A 25,415-nucleotide genomic window follows, 5' to 3' on the forward strand; every position below is an offset into this window, starting at 1 on the left:
GAGGACTATATACTCTAATCTAATGAGGACTATACTCTATTAAGGACTATATACTCTACTCTACTGAGGACTATATACTCGACTGAGGACTAAATATTCTAATGAGGACTATATACTCTACTCTAATGAGGACTAAATACTCTAATCTAATGAGGACTATACTCTACTAAGGACTATATACTCTACTCTACTGAGAACGGTATACTATACTGAGGACTATATACTCTACACTACTGAGGACTATATACTCTACTCTAATGAGGACTATGTACTCTACCGAGGACTGTATAATATACCTCCTGCTGTTCTCTTATAACGCTATCACCCAATTGTCAACCCAAACTCCTCATCATCTTCTCTAACCTGTCATCTGAAAACTCATCTCCTAAATCATTATCAATCCTCTAACCTGCATGTGAATACAATACCATACCTGAGTCCTCTGCTTCCTGCAGCCAGCAGGCCTGCACTGTACATTACTAACCATCCTCTTGACCCCATTGACTCCCCACTGCCACTAACATAGGTAACAGTTTAATCAAACAAGATTTATCAAATGAAGACTGGCCAGATGATTATCTAACCCTCAGATTTTAATGTCATTTTCTTATCTCTCTATTTTACAGTAATTTAATCAAGCCGTGTCCTTCAAAGGTTGACAGTCAGCTTGCCGATGATTACTTCAGTGTCCCCTCCTGGCCTGAGACAAATGTCAGAGACACGTACTGCTGTAGTGTGAGGACTTTGTTTCTGCGCGCACACACACACACACACACTCTCTTGACCTTTACAGACGTGTAAAATCCCCAGTGGTTTGGTGTCTTGGTGTGGCTGCAGGAAACAACAAAGACTCATGGGTATGATGACCATAGAGATATCTAGGTCTATTTCTGTGGGAATGACCATAGAGATATCTAGGTCTATTTCTGTGGGCATGACCATAGAGATATCTAGGTCTATTTCTGTGGGCATGACCATAGAGATATCTAGGTTTATTTCTGTGGGAATGACCATAGAGATATCTAGGTTTATGTCTATGGGAATGACCATAGAGATATCTAGGTTTATTTCTGTGGGAATGACCATAGAGATATCTAGGTTTATTTCTGTGGGAATGACCATAGAGATATCTAGGTTTATGTCTATGGGAATGACCATAGAGATATCTAGGTCTATTTCTGTGGGAATGGCCATAGAGATATCTAGGTTTATTTCTATGGGAATGACCATAGAGATATCTAGGTTTATTTTTGTGGGAATGACCATAGAGATATCTAGGTCTATTTCTGTGGGTATGACCAACAGTTTGACCCCCCATTGTGATCCAGTCACTCATCCCACATTGTCCACCACTATACTGGTATTACTCTGTCTGTGTTTCCCCTGATGACTGCACACTTTTCATGTCTTTTTATTTATCTTTTTTTGCTTGTAATTCACACCTCAGTGAATTTGTGTGGTGTTCATACGCTTTTAAGAATTGTTACATGTTTGGTCATTGGAGCATTAATTAGTCATTTAAATATTTGAGCTTTTGTCATTATATAACTGTCAGATTGATAACAACATTTCCATGGAGAGCAAACCAGCAAAGTCATAGGAACTAACTTGCTCCAGTTTTCTCTGGGGTCAATATTCAATAGGACTCACAAGCTAACAGACATTCTCTACAAGCACATAGATGAACATCTTAAATTGGAATTTGTTTTTTCTCTCTTTTTAAAAAATCTTGTCACATATTGATAATGTGCTTAAAAAAAGTTAACCAGTGAGAGCAGGATGTTCCAGCAGGACATTCAGCCAGTGTGTGCCCAGTGGGTACTTTCTGGCCTTAGTTTAGACCAGTAGTTTGTTCTGTCCACAAAAGAGAAGCTACATTTAGATTTGAATGTTTTCTATGTCTTTGAGAATTGTGGTGAGAGGTTATGACCCCAGTCAATAACAGATTGAGGAAAATAATAGGAACTGTGGTGAATTGTGTGAAGTGATTCTGCCATCCTGCAAGCATGCAGAGTTGCAAATTTAGGGGCTATTATTATGATTATTATTAATCGATAAACCTTATTTTAAGAGTAATGATACCACAGCTGTTAACTTTGGCTGCCTAGTTAATAGTGGTTCAGAGCATTTTCGGTGATGGCTGAGGGAGAGATTACTAATGCAAATACTTATTTATACTCTACCTTTGTATGGCAAAGTTCAGGCGACTATGGTGGAGACTTTTTGTATCGTCTGTTTTAATGCAATTTTATGAGCCCTTTTTACATCCTCTAAAAGTGTTGTTGTGATTTCAACAAACAGACTAAGTTAAGTCATGAACACATCTGCAGTGCCATTTAATTTATTGTTGATGCAATAAAAGTTACATTTGGGATTCTCTTTTTTTACAAGTGCAATTTGAACGCAATCGATATAGAAACACAGTATAAACATTCTCTGTCTGTTTGTCTGCTGATGCTATTGTTACATTTTACTACTACTTCTTACTCACAATCTTGATCCTAATTGAGTTGTATATCTTTGTACTAAATAACTTCACTTGTTTGTATTTATTTTTTAACAATGTCATGTATGTTGGCATTGTCGATAATGTGGATTATGATTATTGCCATATTGATACCATATCGATGCCTTTTTTCATGTCGTCTTCAAGAGACTCTGGATGGAGATGGTAGGTGAGATGTGTGCTCAATAGAAGTCAACAGCCTACCTGTATGATGATGATGTTGCACTGGCAAGGTGCATGTTTCATAGTTACCTTTATTCTGCCTAAAGGTATGCCAAATAAACCTCACTTTAGTCTTTATTCTGCCTAAAGGTATGCCAAATAAACTTCACTTTAGACTTAATGTGGTGTTGGGATTATATTTTATATAGTGTGAGCTGCAAAAGTATTAGGACAGTTACAAATGTTTTGTTGTTTTGGCTCTGTACTCCAGCACTTTGGATGTAAAAGGATACAATGAGGTTATCCTATGAGGTTAAAGTGCAGACTCATCTTTAATTCTAGGGTATTTTCAACCATATCGAGTGAATCGTTTAGAAATTAGAGTACTTTTTGTACATAGTCCTCTCATTTTAGGGTAACAATTCACTTATACAGTATGTGTATAATATAACAGTTAATTATTTGGTCCCATATTCATAGCACAGATAATCCTGAGTGAATTGTGAATAATGATGAGTGAGAAAGTTACAGACACATAAATATCAAACCCCCAAGACATGCTAACCTCTCACCTTTACAATAGTGTGAGGTTAGAATTGAGGGGGTATGATATTTATGCCTTTGTAACTTTCTCATTCATCATTATTCACCATTTATTCAGGATTATCTGTAATTATGGAAGCATCCATATTCATGTAGGAGTGTTTAGAAACATATTATATTCTTATTTACAATATAAGTGACTCCAAAATTACAATACATTATTTACCATTCATTTCTGCACCAAATGATCTGAAACACAACCAAAACAAACAGCAAATGCATCCACCAGTCACAAGCTTGGTATAATCATTGTGCGTTATGAATATGGGACAAAATACTTAACTTTTTACTAATTTTATACACAAATGTGAATTTGTACTAATACTTTTGATCCCACAAAGTATGGTTGAAAATTCCCTCAAATTAAAGCACTTTAACCTCATAGTCATTGTATATTTTCAAATCCAAAGTGTTGGAGTACAGAGCCAAAACAACAACAACATGTGAATGTGTGTATTTATTGATCTATTCTACAGTATCTTCACTATCTAATCATATTTATGCTTCAGTCATTCAATGTGTCCCTCTAAAATGACCTGTGTATTAATTTAGGAAGTTTTCCAACATGCATTAGTCAATACAAATATAGCCATAATAGCTTAATCCTAAAATGCGTGATATTGGGCCTTACTGTAAATCAAACGAGATCAAATCATAACGCATTTACAACTTTTTTACATATCCCGCATTATGGATGTTAAATCTCACTGAAATAACCGAAAGTTAGGCTAGTTTATATTCAATGTGTACCTTTGATACATTTAGTCATGGATACGTGGTATTGGGCATTTCCGGGGAAGTTATAATAGCCACTCCCTGCAGTTGTGTTTGATTGATGGGTTGTCACTAGTTACCCCAGCCACAAAGTTGGCTAATGAAGGTCATCGTAAAATGTATGGGGGGAAAATTCGCCCTAATTTATGTTTAGGGTTTGATATAATGTTAGCAGTGTGTTTAAGGTTAGGTTTAAAACCAGATTTTTAAGAAGATAATTTGTAGAAATACGCGGGTTTAGCCATAATTATGACTTCGTGGCTGTGGTAACTAGTGAACAACGGGTTGATGATCTCGAGGGAGGGTCCTAACAAAGAACAGAAGCGACTCCACAATGGGAGGTTTGGCGGAGACTTCTTATAATATAGTACTAGTGTATTTTATGTTTTTATGCCATGGATATGTTTTTAAAATTAATTGTATCATTTACACTTACCCACATGATATTGTGCTTGAACGTAACGTAACCAGTCTGGGCGGGAGAGCATGGTTGTCAACAAGTGGACAGCTTCTTCCTTGTCTTTTCGAGAGTTTTGAATGGCAATGACATGGCACTTCCAACTTCTAATGTTTGCTATCGTGCTAACACTTGGTAGCCTAACCCTTTACAACGTGTAGTGTTCCCGGCAGATACGTCTATTTCTAAGCAACATTGTTTCTGGTGTAGGCGACACCTCGCGCCTGCCTTTGAACTAATGTAACATGATATCACAAGTTGCTGTACCCTCCCTACCCGTTTACACATTCTAACACAAAAAGATACTGTACATTACTAGCATTAGACACACACAGACTGAGCTGAATTCAACACATTTTCTTAAGAGGCAAGTATAGGCTACCGAAGAAAATCATGTGCCAGCGAGGCACAAGGCATTTAACTTACATTTCACCCTAGAGTCACTACGTGTACTTGGCTATTTTAGGACAAGCCATGTCCAGACAATCAATGTCGACCTGGCATAGCCTACCTATTCTGTCAAAACGTTCCAAATGTAAAAAATGTAACTAGATTTCATTCTGCTGTAAATGCCTCTTCAAACTTTGACTCTAGTAGCATATTTTGAGATTTCACTGTCCTAGTTTGTTTATACTGTATATCCCATATCCTCATTTAGGGAGTCAATCATTCCATATCCTTGCCCAAATATGAACTGTGTGATCCTCATGTCTTCCCATTTTATTATTATAATTGTCATGTTGTGATTCATTCCAATGTGACTGTCAGACAGCTTCCATGACCAGCTGCTGGAGGACAGTCGGTTCCTTAGGGCAGACCGTCGTCTGGACACAGAACTAGTGGATAAGCTCATCCTGCAGCTCAACAGGATCTACCCGCAGATCCTCACAGACAAGGAGGCCACCAAAGTGAGTCTTGCTCCCCAGTAAAATAATTTTGACCCAGTGTAGTGGTAACTTCCACTGGTACTAAGAGTCTGAGAATGACTAGTTGTTTCATTGTCAGACCAGCGCCAGACAGACTGTAACACAATGTTAAAATTGAGTAATAGAATAGCGTTCACAGAAAATGTATTTCTGAATTCCTGGAATGCTGAATATGATTTGATGATCCAGTTTAGGGACCTTGATGTGCCCACCTGCGTCCGACTGACCGAGCTCCTGGCTCACCTGCAGGGGAAAGGTGAGGAGGCCTGCCGGGAGTTCTACCGGGCACTTCACCTGCATGTGGAAGAGGTGTACTTCAGCCTACCCACGCGTCTCCGCCTCAGAGGTTAGTCTCTCCGACTGTCAATCAGTCACTGGAGATCTGACATTTGCTCTCATTATTATTCACACCAAAATACCTTTTTTTTACTCCAGTTTATTTTAGTAAATACTCTCAACACTTATTTTGATTAACTGTGCATTGTTGGTTAAGGGCTTGTAAGTAAGTATTTCACTGTAAAGTCTACACGTGTTGTATTCGGCACATGTGACAAATAAAATTTGATTGAGTGAGGATGACATTATCGCTGACATTTTGCAATCTATTTCCCAGATTCTATAGACCTGTTCACAACTGCAGCCTCACCCACTCAGCAGAGATATGTGCTAAACGACAGAGGTAAGCTATACTCACAGAAAGTGCACACTCTGTCACTTACCAACACATGTACTGTAAACACACATGCCCTTTACGGTACATACCTCTCTTTCTCACATACTGTCTTCTGCTCTCTCTTCCCTCTCCAGGTCATATGTTCTTCCTGAGTTGTTTCAGTGTTGCAGTTGGGGTGGCTCTACTACATTACTATGGCGGTGAGTAAAAAAAATGTTTTTTCTTTCCCAAAGAAAACAGACCAGTAGGAACACCAGAAATCATACATTTTTTACAGCTCGTCTGTACTCCTGTAGACTTAAAAAAAGAAAAGTCAAGCATAATATTGCATCTTCATGTTATGACAAATCAAACTTTATTTAAAGTGCAATCGGATGACACTTTACAATGAAACAAACAAGGAAGAAGCAGTGAAAAGAATGAGAAAAATAACATAAAACACAAAGGATGTCTAAAACAATAACATCACCGATTTTAAAAAGTGTCTTTTTATGTAATTTAAAACGCTCTAGTGTTTGCATCTCATACCTGACAGGGCGAGCTTTTTCATTGGTTTTGGGCTTTTACACCTATTCAGTTTTCATTAGGTTGAAGTTGTCAATGCTATCATGATTATTTGTTGGGGAACAAAACAAAGTTGAACCGTCCATGTGTTGTCCTGCAGAGGCCAAAGTAACAAGGGGCAGCAGGGCTCTTGGCATGGCTGCTCTTGGATTGGGTCGACGAGCCCGAGAGGTTCTCATATGGTACACTGAAGACCCCATCAGGAAGTAGTGGGTGTGTCTCCAACACCACCAGCACATCAGAACACACACTCCAGAGGTGCTTCAGGACATCCACACTACACTACACCCTTTTCACACTACTGTGCCAGCCTGAACCAAACTGCTAGTTACAGCAACTACGGTTAGTACAGCTTGGTTGGGCTCTATTCGATTCGTCTCAGTAGGGCCTTAAAGCCTTTAAGTCATTGTTTTTTTACAACTCTGTAAATACTATATAGATATATATATATATATATATATATCTTTTGGGTTTACGGATCTTACTTTCGCACAGCTCTGTTTTTATGGACTTTCATTGTCCTAATAATGGTTAGTTATAGACATGCCTCTTCTCTGGTGAAAGCAACTATTATTACACTAAATGTAAGCCTCTGTTACTGAATAGCATCAGAGATTATGTCTGCATTCATCTTAATTTGTGTGGCGTGGACACAGTAGACATGTAGGGGTTTGTACAGAATACCCAGAGACCAGGCTCACTTTAAATACGGAACCTTTTCCAGGGTATGTGTTGTACTGCTCAGTATACTCAGGGGATTGACATTAGAGAACATACATTTATTTGGTGTATTTATAAGATGATATGTTTAATTTGTCCAAGAAAAAAACAACCAAGCACTAAATTTATTGCTATTTGTTTTGTGATAATGTCTTTGTCAGGGAGATTATGAGAAACACAAATGTAATAACAATGTTATAATATGCACCCAGTGTTTGGCTTGGGCTAAATGTCCACCACATAATGTCTTTACATTAGATGAATCCAGGTCCACTATGTTTGTATATCTAGGCACAGTTTAATGAATGTGTGACCTAGCGATATCAGAGAGATTGCAATATGTTCACTAGAACTATCACGTTATAGTGATTGACTTATCTCCTGATGTTTAAAGCTGGAATCCTTCATGGTGAAACTGCTATGTCCGTTTGCCACAACAAAGAGGTTACTGTAAACAGCAAACACAGTTTTTAACTCTCTGACATCATTGGACGTGTAGTAGAACAGCAGAATATCTTCTGCATTTTTATTTTGGTGTGAGGCTCCTTACCTCCGGTTCGCCAACAAAACAATGGCGGTGTGGCGGACAGTAGCGCTGTTTCCTCTACTGCGGATTCCATCTTTAAATATTTTTTGAGTGAAAATAGTACTAAGTCACTGTTTTTGAAAGGGTTCTTTTTTATTATGCCCACTAAAAAAACTATACAAATGGATACATTTCAGGTCTCAACCGTGTTGTTTCACCTCGGAGTCTATTTCTCACTTTTCTCAAATGTTAAGAATTTTCAAATCCTTCTCTAAACAACATGTCTTATGTTTTGTCTTACACATGCATGAAGCATTTGTTCACTAACTTGCTGTAATTATGTTTAGTTTGTTAAGGTCAATGTCTTTGTAAGTCAATGCCAATTTGTAAGTCGCTCTGGATAAGAGCGTCTGCTAAATGACTTAAATGTAAATGTAATGTCAATATTGTTAATGGGGGAAGTAGATTATAAGGCTTATACTGTTTTATAGTAGGGAACATCATGTTAAATACACATGTAACCTACCAGATATAATCCATGTGTAGACATAGAGCTGTGATACACCAGTAATATCTACTCTTTGTCTAAAAGTGGAAGTTTGGAGTCTCCCCACAGACTAACTGTCTTAGTCTCTCAAGTGCCTTCATTGGCCTTTCCATGCATGGACAATAAAAAAACAATATCTGAACAAATTGTTGTATTTTATTCACAAACTTCATTTCAGAGTAGTAAAGTGTTCTACTACATATAGTGCATAAAACAACGTATATTAAGTGGGGTTAAATGATTTGGTCCTTCATTTACAAAAATAGAAAAACTATTATACTATTAAGGCTAAACGAGGCATGACATACACACTTCCAACACAAATATATACACTGAGTGTACAAAAGATTATGAACATCTGCTCTTTCCATGACAGACTGACCAGGTGAAAGCTATGATCCCCTATTGATGTCACTTCAATCAGTGGAGATGAAGGGAGGAGACAGGTTAAAGAATAATTTTAAAGTCTTGAGACATGTATGTGGGTGGGGGGGAACTCCATAAATATTAGGAAGGTGTCCTTTAATATGTTGTACTGTATATGACAGGAGATTGCTGGCACCTTAATTGGGGAGGAAGGGCTTGTGGTAATGACTGGAATGGTGTCAAATATGTTTGATTTCATTCACTCCATTCCGGCCATTATTATGAGCTGTCCTCCCCTCAGCAGCATCCTGTGGTGTATATACATGCACAATTAAATTCTAACTATACATACTGTATCTGACAGATCTGAGATTACATATATAAGGCAGCATGCACAGTCCCCTCTGATACCAAGTTGAGGTTTGTTGACTGTTAGGTTGCAAAAGTCTGGTAACTTAAACCTGGTTATTTTGGGATAGTTATTTGAATTTTTTAACCCTTAATGACTAAACTGTACAGTACTGCCTGAATATATATATATATACACACACACACGATATGTAGGCCCAGGCTCATACAGGACTCTGATTATATCCGCTCCTCTCTGCTGTACAATGATGTACACATGTTTAGCATGGGGCTGTGGTCAAAGCATTTTCTGTCCTACTAAGCATTCAAAATATAATGAGTACTTTTGGATGTCAGGGAAAATGTATGGAGTAAAAAGTACATTATTTTCTTTAGGATTGTAGTGAAGTAAAAGTTGTCAAAAATATAAATAGTAATGTACAGATACCCCAAAAAATGATTTAAGTATTACTTTAAAGTATTTTTTTTATTAAGTACTTTTCACCACTGCGTGTACAGCACACCCAGATAAGCTGAAGTCCAAAAACATCTGCAAACCTCTACTGCATTAACGATAGCAGTTAAGACAGCTGTGCTTTGGGTTTTAGCTAGGGTGGTAAAAATATAGAAATACTTGTTTTTGTACGGAGCTAAAAGTAGAATGAAGACTCTTGCACGCGTGCGCAGCAGCTGGGTGTGTACATCAAGTATTTCTAGAACAAAGTCACCACGACAGCGGCTCTGGGATATGTATAAAATAACCCTGTAGATCATATAACTTTCATTGATATGGGGATGACACACAGCTTTACATTTCAATGAAACATGGTGAAGCCCCAAAATTGCCCTCGCTAGAAGCCTGTGTTTCAGACATAAGGAAGTGGATGGCTGCAAACGTTCTACTTTTAAACTCTGACAAAACAGAGATGCTTGTTCTAGGTCCCAAGAAACAAAGATCTTCTGTTGAATCTGACAATTCATCTTAATGGTTGTACAGTCGTCTCAAATAAAACTGTGAAGGACCTCGACGTTACTCTGGACCCTGATCTCTCTCTTGACGAACATATCGAGACTGTTTCAAGGACAGCTTTTTTCCATCTACGAAACATTGCAAAAATCAGAATCGTTCTGTCCAAAAATGATGCAGAAAAATTAATCCATGCTTTTGTTACTTCTAGGTTAGACTACTGCAATGCTCTACTTTCCGGCTCCTCGGATAAAGCACTAAATAAACTTCAGTTAGTGCTATATACAGCTGCTAGAATCCTGACTAGAACCAAAACAAATTGATCATATTACTCCAGTGCTAGCCTCCCTACAGTGGCTTCCTGTCATGGCAAGGGCTGATCTACAAAGCATTACATGGGCTTGCTCATACCTATCTCTCTGATTTGATCCTGCCGTACATACCTACACGTACGCTACGGTCAAAAGACACGGGCCTCCTAATTGTCCTGAGAATTTCTAAGCAAACAGCTGGAGGTAGGGCTTTCTCCTATAGAGCTCCATTTTTATGGAATGGTCTGCCTACCCATGTGAGAGACACAAACTCGGTCTCAACCTTTAAGTCTTTACTGAAGACTCATCTCTTCAGTGGGTCATATCATTGAGTGTAGTCTGGCCCAGAAGTGTGAGGGTGAACGGGAAGGCTCTGGACCAACGAACCGCCCTTGCTGTCTCTGCCTGGCCGGTTCCCCTCTTTCCACTGGGATTCTTTGCCTCTAACCCTACTATTACAGGGGCTGAGTCACTGGTTTACTGGTGCTCTTTCATGCCGTCCCTAGGAGGGGTGCGTCACTTGAGTGGGTTGAGTCACTGATGTGATCTTCCTGTCTGAGTTGGCGCCCCCCCTTGGGTTGTGCCGTTTGCAGAGATCTTTGTGGCCTATACTCGGCCTTGTCTAAGTTGGTGGTTGAAGATATACCTCCAGTGGTGTGGGGGTTGTGCTTTGGCAAAGTGGGTGGAGTTATATCCTTCCTGTTTGGCCCTGTCCGGGGGTATCATCAGATTGGGCCACAGTGTCTCCTGACCCCTCCTGTCTCAGCCTCCAGTATTTATGCTGCAGTAGTTTGTGTCAGGGGGCTGGGGTCAGTTTGTTATATCTGGAGTACTTCTCCTGTCTTATCTGGTGTCCTGTGTGAATTTAAGTATACTCTCTCTAATTCTTTCTTTCTCTCTCTCTGAGGACCTGAGCCCTAGGACCATGCCTCAGAACTACCTGGAATGATTACTCCTTGCTGTCCCCAGTCCACCTGGCCGTGCTGCTGCTCCAGTTTCAACTGTTCTGCCTGCGGCTATGGAATCCTGACCTGTTCACCGGACGTGCTACCTGTCCCAGACCTATTATTTGACCATGCTGGTCATATATGAACATTTGAACATCTCTGCCATGTTCTGTTATAATCTCCACCCGGCACAGCCAGAAGATTTCTTCCTAGGTTTTGGCCTTTCTATGGAGTTTTTCCTAGCCAACGTGCTTCAACACCTGCATTGCTTGCTGTTTGGGGTTTTAGGCTGGGTTTCTGTACAGCACTTTGAGATATCAGCTGATGTACGAAGGGCTATATAAATACATTTGATTTGATATTTGAAAAGACAATAAATGAACAATGTAATGTTCTCACAGCATGTAAATAGCAACTGATGAAGTGTGTGACGTAACATCATGAAGTAGGGTAAATGACCAGGGGAAGACAAATTCTGATCTTGATAATGCAACTGAGAATCTGACTGAGATCCTGAGAAATTAATATGGAAAGCCAAAGACAAAGATGGTCAACTCTGAGTTTGTAATTGCCTCTGAAATGTTGACTGGCTGTGGATATGAAAGGCCAGTGTGAGTCCTGTAGAGTTGATCTATCCATTGTCTTTGACGTAACAGAGAACCTGATGGCTTGAGGCCTATGGAAGACTGGATCACTGAAATTCTCTGGCCTGTAAAGTAGCAGTAATTGGGTTAGTACAGCTTTGCAGGTATGGTAGGTAATTCCAATATCAAACATTTAATATAAGATTCACCTATGTGTGACAGTACTGTAACTGTAACAGTAGGCCTACCTACATATACACAAAAGTATGTAGACACTGCTTCAAATTAGTGGATTCGGCTATTTCAGCCACACATTGCTGACAGTTGTAAAATGTCGAGCACACAGTCATGCAATTTCCACAGACAAACACTGGCAGTAGAATGGCCTTACTGAAGAGCTCAGTGATTTTCAATGTAGCACCTTCATAAGATGTCACCTTTCCAACAAGTCAGTTTGCAAAATTTCTACCCTGCTATAGCTGCCCCGGTCAACTGTAAGTGCTGTTATTGTGAAGTGGAAACGTTTAGGAGCAACAACGGCTCAGTTGCGAAGTGGTAGGCCACTTACACGTTGAGTGTAAAAATCGTCTGTCCTCGGTTGCAACACTCAACACTGTGACAAATAAAATTTGATTTTATTTGATTTACTGAGTTCCAAATTGCCTCTGGTTGCAACGTCAGCACAATAACTGTTTGTCAGGAGCTTCATGAAATGGGTTTCTATGGCCGAGCAGCCGCACACAAGCCTAAGATCACCATGCGTAATGCCAAGCGTCGGCTGGAGTGGTGTTAAGCTCGTCGCCATTAGACTCTGGAGCAGTGGAAATGCGTTCTTTGGAGTGATGAATCACGCTTCACCATCTGGCAGTCCAATGGACGAGTCTGGGTTTCGTGGATGCCAGGAGAATGCTTCCTGCCCCAATGCATAGTGCCAACTGTAAAGTTGGGTGGAGGAATAATAATAGTCTGTGGCTGTTTTTCATGGTTCGGGCTCCTTAGTTCCAGTGAAGGGAAATCTTAATGCTACAGCATAAAATGACATTCTAGACGATTCTGTGCTTCCAACTATGTGGCAACAGTTTGATGAAGCCTCATTCCTGTTTCAGCATGACAATGCCCCACCGCACAAAGTGATGTCCATACAGAAATGGTTTGCTGAGATCTGTGTGGAAGAACCTAACTGCCCTGCACAGAGCCCTGACCTCAACTCCATCGAACACATTTGGGATGAATTGGAATGCCGACTGCATGCCAGGCCTAACTGCCCAACCTCACTAATGCTCTTATGGCTAAATGGAAGCAAGTCCCAATGCAAAGTTCCCTCATCTAGTGGAAAGCCTCCCAGAAGAGTGGAAGCTGTTATACCAGTAAAGGGGGACCAACTCCATATTAATGCCCATGATTTTGGAATGAGATGTTCGACTAGCCGCTGTCCACATACTTTTGGTCATGTAGTGTATTTATAAAGCTCATGTAACCTGAATTTGACATGCAACTCTCATACATGTATGATTACCAAACACTACCAAAGTATGTGCGTATTGTACATATAACACTAGTATAATGTCTTTACCTGTGTACTAGCTGATGACCATGGGTAAGGAGTGAGGGCAGTTAGGAGTTGGTGTTGGGCTTCTGGACGCCAAATGCTGTGATGAAGACATTGACTACAACAATGATGAAGACGAGTGCTGTGGTGACATTCTCCATAATGTTCAGCTTGAAGTGCATGCTCTCATCGTTCACGTTCCACTTTACTACAGAACAAGAGAGAGACACCAAAATATGTTGAGGATTAAATTACTCCAAGTATGTCCTCAATCCAACCAACAGAGGGAGCTATGCCAGTGTTTTCAAGTGTTGCTTCTAAGACTGGGGGCACTGTTTGAATTCCTTAAAAGTGCATTCTTCCCCTCTCCCTTTGAAGTAATCACTGAGTGCATAGACAAAATTGGACAAGTAGACAAGATTGGACAAGTGAACTCAGCTCTACCACATGGTGGCCCGCCTGGCTTTTTAACCATTAATCATTTATTCAGCATTGTCTTACTAATCATTATTGAACCATCTGATATGAAGATACAGCCTCTGACATTTCCTACCCTCAGGTGAATTATTATCTAGGACATTCATTATATTCCTCACTGGAGATGGCTAATATGTTGTGGAGATTGAGGTGAGAGTTAGTTAGGGCCCAGTTTAGTTTAGCATTTTTCAAATGCTCTCAGTGCAGACACACAACTCCTGTAACATTAGCAATTCCCCCTCAGGACATTAAACTGAGTAATCCTAATTTGAACCAGCTCAGAGGAGAAACACAACACCCAATGGTCTCATTCCTGAACTCTCCCACACACACAATGGGAGCCCCTGGCAGGGGACATTAGGATATTATGGCCAGGGGTGTGATAGACCAGGCTTTCACTCAGTACACAGATAATATTGTGTTTGCTGAGAGAGCCAATCTCAGGCCGACAGACACACATATGGCTCTATTTTTGTCTGGCGTTGAGGCACTAGGTCAAAAAGCATGTTAGTTTGCAATTTCGTCATGTAAAATCTGGCACACTGGCATTTTCTAGGTTCTAGGTTTGGCAACTTACCTGTCTAACATCAGCCCGTTTGCGCTGAAGTGCGAGGGGTGGCAATATTTGAGTTGTGTCTTTAAAAACAAGTGCAAAAGTGACAATTTCATGCAGCGCTAGTGGGAAGTTAAAGACCCACAAAACGCAGGTCTTAATGGTAACACAGTTGATGATAGCATGGATTTTGGGAGCGGAAGCTCAGCCATGACACACAATGCCCATAGAAGAGAGAGTGCCTTTTGTGCAGGTGAATCTCATACTTAGAAACATTTTTCTTAAAGATTGGTTTCCCCTATTTCATTTCATTTGATTAAAAAACCAAGCATAGCCTACCCTCCCCTTAATCAAGGCTCGTTTAGCAGCATCGCATAGATGGGTCTTTTTATCCTGGTCATTAGCCAAGTAGCGTATGAATAACAGGGTTTTAAATGGTCTACCGAGAGTGCTTTGAAATATTTTGTTATTTTCCCTCATGCTTTTTCATTATTCACAATTCACATACCTGCATACTTCATTTTGCTTGTTCAAGTAGGCTGTCCATCCCTATTTTCAAAGACTGCCTCTCGTCCGATTAAATGCCTCGCACATAGGCAACAATAAAATTGACAGGAGCCTAGTATCTTGTATAGACATGCAAATGTTATACCTAAAGACATTTAGGCCTACATGTGCACACAGTGCCATGGAACTAGAGAAGCATTTTATGATGTCATGCTTCTGACCCCATCCTATTTAGAAATATTGTTGTTGTTTTGAAAAACAAACAGTTTTTTGTTTGTTTCCTGTTTCATACCGAGCTCTCCATAGTCTACCCTTACCCTAGGCCTAAGCTACTAAGACTGGTTCAACAGCAAAGTGTTGTGCCTTTTTTATCCTGGCTTTTCACAGTAGCCTATCCATAAAAGGTGTTTAAATGGTCTGTTAGTCAGGGAGCCTTGAATTAAAAATTTACTGCACATCCTAAAACATTGCACATATGCCTGCTTGCATTCTTAATTTTGCTTGTTCAAGTATCCAGGCATGTAGCCTAACGGTTAAGAGTATTGGGCCAGTAACCGAAAGGTTGCTGGTTTGAATCCCTGAGCCGGCAAGGTGGAAAAATCTGCTGTTTGCTCCTTGAGCAAGGCAGTTAAGCCCCCAGCAACAACTCCTACCCTGGCGCAGATGACGTCGATTAAGGTAGCCCCCGCACCTCTCTTAAAACCGTTTTTTTTTTTTTTTTTTTTACTGTTGTATTACTCGATATTGTAGCCTATGCTATTAATAAACTGTTGTATCAATCCATATTGGACCAGGAAGTGAATATTCCGTGCCCACAGCCGAACTGGAGTTAATGACAACACAAAGACCGCCAATAACCTACAAAACTTGGGACAAACGCACGCTGTATTAAGCCATGGAACACGTTGATTGGCCAGTGAGTGGCCAAGCCCTCGTCACACCTATAACTTCTTTATTCATCAAAACTCAGCTCTTTCGTGCCAGCACCAGCTATTGAGCTCATAATTCTGGAATAATAGCTAAAGTATTTCTGACACACGCCTGGACATACAGCGCTACCGCCAGCGTATAGATCTACCATTGCGTTAGGTTTGTTAAAATAGAGCCCATAATATTTGTTGGGATTCAATCATAAAGTAGGGTCAGGGAGTTGATCCTGATCTGTTCCTGGAGCTGAGGAGGAACAATAGTACCATAATCCAAGTTTTCATGTCTCATCATTAATGTCAGGAGTTTTCCCTGACCATGTCATATGGGGGTCGGGTCACATGGTCAGGATAAACTCTTGGCCACAGAAATAAAATGAATAGAATGGGCATCCCCATTCAAGTCAATGATGGCATAATGGGTGGACCTGCAGCCATTTTGAGTGTACCAATAAGAGCAAAGCAGGAAGTGTACCCATCAATCAGTGCTGTGATTTGTTGAATCAACTCAACTGACATTACAAATATACATTCCATTGCATGAGCCACATCATAATTTGAATTAACATGCTATATTACCATGGAAATGATTGCATCACAATACCAGGCAACCCAGGAGTTTACCAGTACAATTGTCAGGATAAGAGGTTCCAAACCCGTTCTATTCATTATATTTCTACGCTCCTGGCCCCACGCCTCATCAATCTATGGCTACATCCCAAATATCTCTCCTCCCTCCCAAAGTGTGCACTGCCCTTCACTGATTTGAAAGAAAAAATGGCATGACTGGGATAAGAAATATAGTGGAAACTCTTAGCTCATGCCTCCACCAATCTAATGCTTTTAAATTTGTGGGAAGTAATTGAATGACTTCACTCTTCAGTAGAACGGCAATATTATTGGGAAGCAAACAGTTGCTGGTTAGCACCAGAGCCAGACAGAGTGTCGATTACTTTCTTCATTTACCCCTGGGGGGGATTAATAAAGTTGAATAGAATAGAATTGAGACCCACCGATGAAGATGAGCAGGATGCCCACTGTGACCTGCAGGATGAGGGAGATGGAGATGAGGGTGATGAGAGGTTTGTAGAAGGTGAAACCTGGGCCCTGCTCCAGGACAGCCTTCAGCTGGGAGGCGTTGGCCATGAGTAATGCCACGTCCAGCATGCTCTCTGCTGCACTCTTCTTATTGGCGTAGTGGTTCATGTTCAGAGCACCCCTCGTCGCCCTGTGATTCCTGCCCCTAAGGTGTGGAAGCTAACATGAATACAGAGACTAACATTAGTACAACATAGACGAGACAAAGACATCAATTATGTTCAGTATAAACATAACATATATCTAGCCATATGTCTATCTATCCACATGTCTATGGACTTAACTCAGGTACATCACTGTCTGGTTACAATTGTAAGTGAACCTGTAGGAGAGCACACTGTTTGTTATATTATTATTATTATATAAGATGCTGGTGCTATGCTACATTATATGAACACTATGATGAGTTAATGTCCTCAATTAACTTTTTACTATGTCATACTGACCTTCAGCTTATTTAGGATAAAGTTTTAATGGAAGTATGTGGACATTTTGGGGATTCCTACAGTGACTCTGCTGTGGATTTGTGGGAAATGAAAGTGTTGTGGGACTATTTTAACAGGAAGTGTGACCATGCCCTCGGTCCATGGTGACTGCGCACCGTGCACAGAGAACTGATAGAAAGGAAGAGAGGTCAAGAGATCATGTGCTATGTCTTCTCTTCAGTTTCTTGCCAACCAGGGTGTAGATACTGAAACTGTAAACCAGGAGAAAGCAGTTCACCCTGTAGAGGAAGGCCTCTTCTCTACTTTACCACCCTGCAGTAGAGCGGGTCGGAAAATATGAAGTTAAATTGTTACATCATTGACAAAGTGGGATTCCTAAACGAAACATTACCCAGGTGTCTTTGTGGGTTGAGGACAGAGTGTTTATTTTGGGTGGAACCGTCCAGCCTGACCATCCAAAAAACAAGGAGAGCCTTGTGCCCAGGTTGGCAATGTAAAACAGAGAAGCCCACATGCCTCTCACCACCTCTAAAAACACTCACAGCCCACAGAGGAAAAAGTTGTCCTTGTGACCGAGGCTAGCAATGGTTGGACAGTTACTTCTCTCTGAGAAACAGCCTGCTTTCCTTCACTGACTTATAACCCTCAAATTCCTGCACTGATCTTTCTTTGTCTTTCATTCATTCCATTCTCTGACTTTCACTCCCTTTCTCTGGCCCAGTTTTTGGGTGACATTTTTCTCACTCAATCTTGTTGCCCATCTCTCTGTCCTAGATTCCTATACTGCTGTATTCAAAATGTAACAATGTTCTAGAAATACTTAATGAGGGAACCTTCTCATGGCCTTGTTCTCCGTATCTGGTTATCTGTCCCTCTCCCTCTCTTGGGCCAAGGAGGGACTTACCTCTGCTGCTTATGTCCAGAGTGTTATAACAGGCTGAGATACAGTACGTGTACTGTATTACGTATTCTGGTAATGCCAGACACTTTTCTTAAGCATGATTGTTGAGTAACAAACAGATCATTGTGGGTCTGAACAGACACTGCTGACCAGTCAATGTTGTTGCTCATGTAAGAGATGGGAGCCCTTCTCAGCTCTCCTTTTTCCTTCACATCCTCTGCCTTCCTTGTTCATACACTGGTAGTACATCAACTGTTGTTGTTTTACTGTGAGATTCATATGTGGGCTCTTCACGTTGCTTCTATATGAACAAAACTCAACAATTAGTATAATCCGCAGGTTTAAGATCAACACCGATGGGTAAAAACAAGAAACTCTAACAGAGCTCGATGATTGCACAGTTGTTTTCCATTGAGTTTGATCAGGACTTTTCTAAGTAACATAGTCATCTTTTTTTTCTCATCTTTATTTAGCCAGGTAGGCTAGTTGCGAACAAGTTCTCATTTGCAACTGTGACCTGGCCAAGATAAAGCATGGCAATTCAACACATAGCACAACACAGAGTAACACATGGAATAAACAAAACATACAGTCAATAATACAGTAGAAAAAAAAGTATATATAAGTGCAAATGAGGTATGAGGTAGGATAAGGGAGGTAAGGCAATAAATAAGCCATGGTGGCGAAGTAATTACAATGTAGCAATTAAACACTGGAATGGTAGATGTGCAGAAGATGAATGTGCAAGTAGAGATACTGGGGTGCAAAGGAGCAAGATAAATAAATAAATACAGTATGGGGATGAGGTAGTTGGATGGGCTATTTGCAGATGGGCTATGTACAGGTGCAGTGATCTGTGAGCTGCTCTGTCAGCTGTTGCTTAATGCTAGTGAGGGAGATATGAGTCTCCAGCTTCAGTGATTTTTGCAGATCGTTCCAGTCATTGGCAGCAGAGAACTGGAAGGAAAGGCGACCAAAGTAGGAATTGGCTTTGGGGGTGACCAGTGAGACCAGTGAGATATACCTGTGTGCTACGAGTGGGTACTGCTATGGTGATCAGTGAGCTGAGATAAGACGGGGCTTTACCTAGCAGAGACTTGTAGATAACCTGTAGCCAGTGGGTTTGGCGACGAGTATGAAGCGAGGGCCAACCAACGAGAGCGTATAGGTTGCAGTGGTTTGTAGTGTATGGGGCTTTGGTGACAAAACGGGTGGCACTATAATAGACTGCATCCAATTTGTTGAGTAGAGTGTTGGAGGCTATTTTATAGATGACATCGTCGAAGTCGATGGATCGGTAGGATGGTCAGTTTTACGAGGGTATGCTTGGCAGCATGAGTGAAGGATGCTTTGTTGCGATATAGGAAACCAATTCTAGATTTCATTTTGGATTGGAGATGCTTAATGTGAGTCTGGAAGGAGAGTTTACAGTCTAACCAGACACCTAGGTATTTGTAGTTGTCCACGTATTCTAAGTCAGAGCCGTCCAGAGTAATGCTGCTGGACGGGTGGGCAGGTGCGGGCAGTGATCGATTGACTAGCATGCATTTAGTTTTACTTGCATTTAAGAGCAGTTGGAGGCCACGGAAGGAGAGTTGTATGGCATTGAAGCTCGTCTGGAGGTTAGTTAACACAGTGTCCGAAGAGAGGCCAGAAGTATACAGAATGGTGTCGTCTGCGTAGAGGTGGATCAAAGAATCACCAGCAGCAAGAGCGACATCATTGATGTATACAGAGAAGAGAGTCGGCCGAGAATTGAACCCTGTGGCACCCCCATAGAGACTGCCAGAGGTCCGGACAACAGGCCCTCCAATTTGACACACTGAACTCTATCAGAGAAGTAGTTGGTAAACCAGGCGAGGCAATCATTTGAGAAACCAAGGCTGTTGAGTCTGCCAATAAGAATGTGGTGATTGACAGAGTCGAAAGCCTTGGCCAGATCCATGAATTCGGTCTCTTATCGATGGCGGTTATGATGTCGTTTAGGACCTTGAGCGTGGCTGAGGTGCACCCATGACCAGCTCTGAAACCAGATTGCATAGCGGAGAAGGTATGGTGGGATTCGTTATGGTCGGTAATCTGTTTGTTAACTTGGCTTTCGAAGACCTTAGAAAGACAGGGTAGGATAGATATAGGTCTGTAGCAGTTTGGGTCTAGAGTATCACCCCCTTTGAAGAGGGGGATGACCGGGTCAGCTTTCCAATCTTTGGGAATCTCAGACGATATGAAAAAGAGGTTGAACAGGCTAGTAATAGGGGTTGCAACAATTTCGGCAGATACTTTTTAGAAAGAGAGGGTCCAGATTGTCTAGCCCGGCTGATTTGTAAGGGTCCAGATTTTGCAGCTCTTTCAGAACATCAGCTATCTGGATTTTGGATGTGTGGCATTTAATTATCCGTATAGACCTTTTCTTTACGTTACAAAATACATCTATGTGCCTTTGGTCGATGCTGATGGCCACCAACAGGCCCATTGGCTACGCTCCCAATCTCATAAAATATCCACTGTTCCGAGCATAATCCCCATGACAACAGGCGCGTGTTGTATTTCTGCGGAATTTAATTTTCACGAGCATACTGCGTAATCATTACGCGCAAACTATACTCAAAAACTATGCTAATATGCACATTATAGACTACGAGTAGGTCTATTGTATTGGGTTTGCAATCATTCAGACGAGACTGGTGCTTAATTTAGTATAGTCCTGTTGAAGCCCCACAAAGAAAAGTTTCAGCACAGAATGTGAGATGTTAATAAATGAACTACCGATTAACATCCGTGTAGCGAGAAATAGTTACATTGTATCCTATATGGTAAACTATAACTGTTAGGTTACAATGTAAACAATATGCAGTAAACTGCGGCATAGGTCATGGCCGTTTTTCTGAGAAAAAAACCCAAACATTTTTACGTAGATTGGGGCTGGTCTCTGTTGCAGACTGCGGACTCACAGCTTCTTGCATCGTAGCCTATCTTACCTCTCCTCCGTGCTCTCTGTCTGCATCTCCGTTCATTTCCATGTTTTCGGTTGCCATATTTGCCACTTAAATATTTAATTTACACTAAAGCGGGTTAAAATCCTAAATGTGTTGTGGGAGTCCGTGTCGTTGTGTCTCCGCCAGTGGCCGCCGGGTCGGTCCCTGTGTGAAAAACGCCTAAACGGGAAGAAGAGGACTGACTACAGGGCTTCACTAGGGGGCGTTTCTACACTGGCGTCTAGAGAAACTGAAAGAAGCCTCTGAATTTGCATGTTTTGATAATTAATGAATGCCCCTTTCATTTGGGCGAAACACAAGGGATTCCACAGAGTTTCACAAAATCTAAAATACTATATAGGGTTTTCATGAATATTGTAAATACCGTTGATCTGATCATTTAAAGGGTCTCTGATTCTAACTTTGGGCTAAGCCTGGTATGTATAGCCTTTGGTGAAAAATATTCCCAAACACCATTTCAACATAATTTGTATAACGTAACGGTTGCAGAATGCGTCAGAATAATATTTTACTTTCCAATGCTGAAGGTGCCATCTTGCGTACATCTTCAGTATATATTTTCAGAGGCACACTACTAGCAGCAGTATACAGTGCATTTGGAGAGTATTCAGACCGCTTCACTTTTTACATATTTTGTTATGTTACAGCCTTATTCTAAAAATGGTTCAATCGTTTTTTCTTTCATCAATCTACACACAATACCCCATAATGACAAAGCAAGACATTTTAGCAAATGTAAAAATAAAAACGTTAATATTAAATATACATAACTATTCAGACCCTTTACTCAGTACTTTGTTGAAGCACCTTTGGCTACAAGCTTGGCACACCTCAATTTGGGCAGTTTCTCAAATTCTTCTCTGCAGATCCTCTCAAGCTTCCTCAGGTTGGAAGGGGAGTGTTGCTGCACAGTATTTTCAAGTCTCTCCAGAGATGTTAGATCGGGTTCAAGTCCGGGCTCTGGCTGGGTCACTCAAGGAAAATCAGAGACTTGTCCTGAAGTCACTTCTGTGTTGTCTTTGCTTAGGGTCGTTGTCCTGTGGGAAGGTGAACCTTCGACCCAGTCTGAGATCCTGAGCATGCTGAAGCAGGTTTTCATCAAGGATATCTCTATACTTTGCTCCGTTCATCATTCCCTTGATCCTGACTAGTCTCCCAGTCCCTGCCGCTGAAAAACATCCCAACAGCATGATGCTGCAACCACCATGCTATACCGTAACGATGGTGCCAGGTTTCAGCTGGCATTCAGGTTTCATCAGACAAGAGAATCTTGTTTCTCATGTTCTGAGAATCATTTAGTTGCCTTTTGGCAAACTCCAAATGGGCTGTCATGTGGTTTCCGTCTGGCCACTCTACCATAAAGGCCTGATCGGTGGAGTGCTGCAGAGATGGTTGTCCTTCTGGAAAGTTCTCCCATATCCACAGAGGAACTCTCGAGCTCTGTCAGAGTGACCATCAGGTTCTTGGTCGCCTCCCTGACCAAGGCCCTTCTCCCCCTATTGCTCAGTTTGGCTGGGCGGCCAGCTCTAGGAAGAGTCTTGGTGGTTCCAAACTTCTTCCATGTAAGAATGATGGAGGCACTGTGTTCTTGGGGAACTTCAATGCTGCAGAAATGTTTTGATTCCCTTCCCCAGATCTGTGCCTCGACACAATCCTCTCTCATAGCAATACAGACAATTCCTTCAACCTCATGCCTTGATTTTTGCTGACATGCACTGTCAACTGTGACACCTTATATAGACAGGTGTGTGCCTCTCCAAATCATGTCAAATCAATTGAATTTACCACAGGTGGACTCCAATTGTAGAAACATCTCAAGGATGATCAATGGAAACAGGATGCACCCCAGCTCAATTTCGAGTCTCATAGCAAAGGGTGTGAATACTTGTGTAAATAAGGTGTTTCTGTCTTAATTTTAATAGATTTGCAACCATTTTTTAAAAGAAGTTTTTTCTTTGTCATTATCGGGTATTGTGTGTAGATTCATGAGAAAAACTAATAATTTATTCCATTTTAGAATACAGTTGTAACGTAACAAAATTAGGAAAAGGTGAAGGGGTCTGAACACTTTCCGAATGCACTGTAACTCTCCATACACGTGGAACACTCTGCACGGGCAAAAATAGCACTCGTCATGTTTAAATCCAACAGATTGGTGCCAATAAGAAATAATAACGGAATAACTGTACTGAACTGAATGAAATATATATTATAGCCTATCAAGAACATACATCCCACTGGGCACAGATGTCGTTTCAATGTCTATTCCATGTTGGTTCAATGTAATTTCATTGAAATGACCGGTGTTTGCCCATTGGGAATTACTCATCGATGAACACTTTAAGGCTATAATTAGCAGACTATTCTATTTCATTCCAATCTATTCTATGTTGTTATATTATATTGTATTCTGTTGAATTTATCTAAAATGAATACAATATATATGTTCGCCCATCAAGAACAAGCTATTGTCACGGCTTTCTTCCTGGGTGTAACGGCGTTCTTCTATCTCCTCCTCTGATGAAGAGGTAGAATAAGGATCGGACCAAAATGCAGCGTGATGATGATTCATGACAGATTTTAATGAAAGAAAAACTAAACATACAGAAACTACAAAATAAACTAAATGAAATAACGAAAACCGAAACAGCGCTATCTGGTGCAAACACAAAGACAGGAACAATCACCCACGAAACACTCACAGAATATGGCTGCCTAAATATGGCTCCCAATCAAGAGACAACGATAATCACCTGACTCTGATTGAGAACCGCCTCAGGCAGCCATAGACTAATTAGACACCCCACAAAACCCCAAGACAAAAAACACACCACAATAACCCATGTCACACCCTGGCCTGACCAAATAAAGAAAGAAAACACAAAATACTAAGACCAAGGCGTGACAGAACCCCCCTCTAAGGTGCGGACTCCCGGACGCACCTCCAAACCATAGGGAGGGTCCGGGTGGGCGTCTGTCCATGGTGGCGGCTCTGGCTCGGGACGTGGACCCCACTCCATAAATGTCTTCCTTCCTCCCCCTCGCGTCCTGGGATAGTCCACCCTCGCCGCCGACCATGGCCTAGTAGTCCTCACCCAGAACCCCACTGGACTGAGGGGCAGCTCGTGACTGAGGGGCAGCTCGTGACTGAGGGGCAGCTCGTGACTGAGGGGCAGCTCTGGACTGAGGGGTAGCTTGGGACTGAGGGGAAGCTCGGGACTGAGGGACAGCTCGGGACTGAGGGGCAGCTCAACACTGAGGGGAAGCCCAGCACTGAGGGGAAGCCCAGCACTGAGGGGAAGCCCAGCACTGAGAGGAAGCTCAACACTGAGAGGAAGCTCAGCACTGAGAGGAAGCTCAGGCAGGTAGTTGGCTCCGGCAGATCCTGGCTGGCTGGCGGATCTGGAAGAGTCTGGTTGACTGACAGATCTGGAAGAGACTGGTTGACTGGCAGATCTGGAAGAGTCTGGTTGACTGGCAGATCTGGAAGAGTCTGGTTGACTGGCAGATCTGGAAGAGTCTGGTTGACTGGCAGATCTGGAAGAGTCTGGTTGACTGGCAGATCTGGAAGAGTCTGGCTGACTGGCAGATCTGGAAGAGTCTGGCTGACTGGTGGATCTAGCTACTCTGGCTGCTCCATGCAGACTGGCAGCTCTGGCTGCTCCATGCAGACTGACAGCTCTGGCTGCTCCATGCAGACTGACAGCTCTGGCTGCTCTATGCAGACTGGCAGCTCCTGCTGCTCCATGCAGGCTGGCAGCTCAGGCTGCTCCATGCAGGCTGGCAGCTCTGGCTGCGCTGAACAGGCAGGAGACTTCAGCAGCGCTGTAGAGGAGGAAGGCTCTGGCAGCGCTGAATATGTGGGAGACTCCGGCAGCGCAGGAGAGGAGGAAAGCTCTGGCTGCGCTAAACAGGCGGGAGACTCCGGCAGCACAGGAGAGGAGGAAAGCGCTGGCTGCGCTGAACAGGCGAGGCGCACTG

General features: G+C 41.7%; 4 protein-coding genes across 12 annotated transcripts in view; 2 read left to right on the plus strand and 2 right to left on the minus strand.

Moving 5' to 3' along the window:
- Positions 1-2,849, plus strand: part of LOC118399698 (protein bicaudal D homolog 2-like) — a 30,127-nt gene extending 27,278 nt beyond the window's left edge. Inside the window, exons 8-10 of one of the 8 annotated variants that reach the window (XR_008074540.1) lie at positions 627-1,026; positions 1,063-1,098; positions 1,207-2,849. Coding sequence is in view for 1 of the 8 variants with exons in the window: in XM_052473815.1 (XP_052329775.1) it covers positions 627-629 (3 nt within the window). In the remaining 7 variants the exon portion in view is untranslated. Of the gene's footprint in view, positions 1-626 lie in introns of all 8 variants that reach the window. The other 7 variants (XR_008074539.1, XR_008074537.1, XR_008074538.1 and 4 more) reach the window with 7 other exon arrangements.
- Positions 1-25,415, minus strand: part of LOC127910360 (uncharacterized) — a 295,811-nt gene that overhangs the window by 119,953 nt on the left and 150,443 nt on the right. The gene's annotated exons all lie outside the window — the stretch shown is intronic.
- Positions 4,130-8,098, plus strand: LOC118399699 (caspase recruitment domain-containing protein 19). Of its 2 annotated transcripts, none has more exons than XM_035795949.2 (6): positions 4,130-4,386; positions 5,275-5,410; positions 5,618-5,774; positions 6,042-6,107; positions 6,236-6,301; positions 6,766-8,098. In XM_035795949.2, the coding sequence occupies exons 1-6, from the start codon at positions 4,334-4,336 to the stop codon at positions 6,873-6,875; spliced, it is 588 nt and encodes a 195-aa protein (XP_035651842.2). In that variant the 5' UTR covers positions 4,130-4,333; the 3' UTR covers positions 6,876-8,098. The 2 variants fall into 2 exon arrangements, with proteins under 2 accessions (XP_035651842.2, XP_052329784.1); XM_052473824.1 differs by having other exon boundaries at positions 4,151-4,386; positions 5,271-5,410.
- Positions 11,603-21,612, minus strand: LOC118400523 (ninjurin-1-like). The gene is made up of 4 exons (XM_035797462.2): positions 21,417-21,612; positions 17,007-17,250; positions 13,555-13,738; positions 11,603-12,106 (listed from the first exon to the last, which is right to left on the minus strand). Exons 1-3 carry the CDS (start codon positions 21,471-21,473, stop codon positions 13,596-13,598), a joined length of 444 nt encoding a protein of 147 aa, XP_035653355.1. The 5' UTR covers positions 21,474-21,612; the 3' UTR covers positions 11,603-12,106; positions 13,555-13,595.

The sequence above is a fragment of the Oncorhynchus keta genome, chromosome 21 (assembly GCF_023373465.1).
Source record: "Oncorhynchus keta strain PuntledgeMale-10-30-2019 chromosome 21, Oket_V2, whole genome shotgun sequence".
In the NCBI taxonomy this organism is placed as follows: Eukaryota; Metazoa; Chordata; class Actinopteri; order Salmoniformes; family Salmonidae; genus Oncorhynchus; species Oncorhynchus keta.

Excerpts from the sequence above, each read along its gene's own strand:
- LOC118399699 (XM_035795949.2), top strand. The coding sequence starts at position 4,334 with ATGATCTCGAGGGAGGGTCCTAACAAAGAACAGAAGCGACTCCACAAT. Across the intron at positions 5,775-6,041 it reads CACGCGTCTCCGCCTCAGAG|ATTCTATAGACCTGTTCACA; the intron begins GTTAGTCTCTCC and ends TCTATTTCCCAG. Across the intron at positions 6,302-6,765 it reads TCTACTACATTACTATGGCG|AGGCCAAAGTAACAAGGGGC; the intron begins GTGAGTAAAAAA and ends GTTGTCCTGCAG.
- LOC118400523 (XM_035797462.2), bottom strand. The coding sequence starts at position 21,473 with ATGGCAACCGAAAACATGGAAATGAACGGAGATGCAGACAGAGAGCAC. Across the intron at positions 17,251-21,416 it reads ACAGAGAGCACGGAGGAGAG|CTTCCACACCTTAGGGGCAG; the intron begins GTAAGATAGGCT and ends TATTCATGTTAG. Across the intron at positions 13,739-17,006 it reads CATCCTGCTCATCTTCATCG|TAAAGTGGAACGTGAACGAT; the intron begins GTGGGTCTCAAT and ends CTTGTTCTGTAG.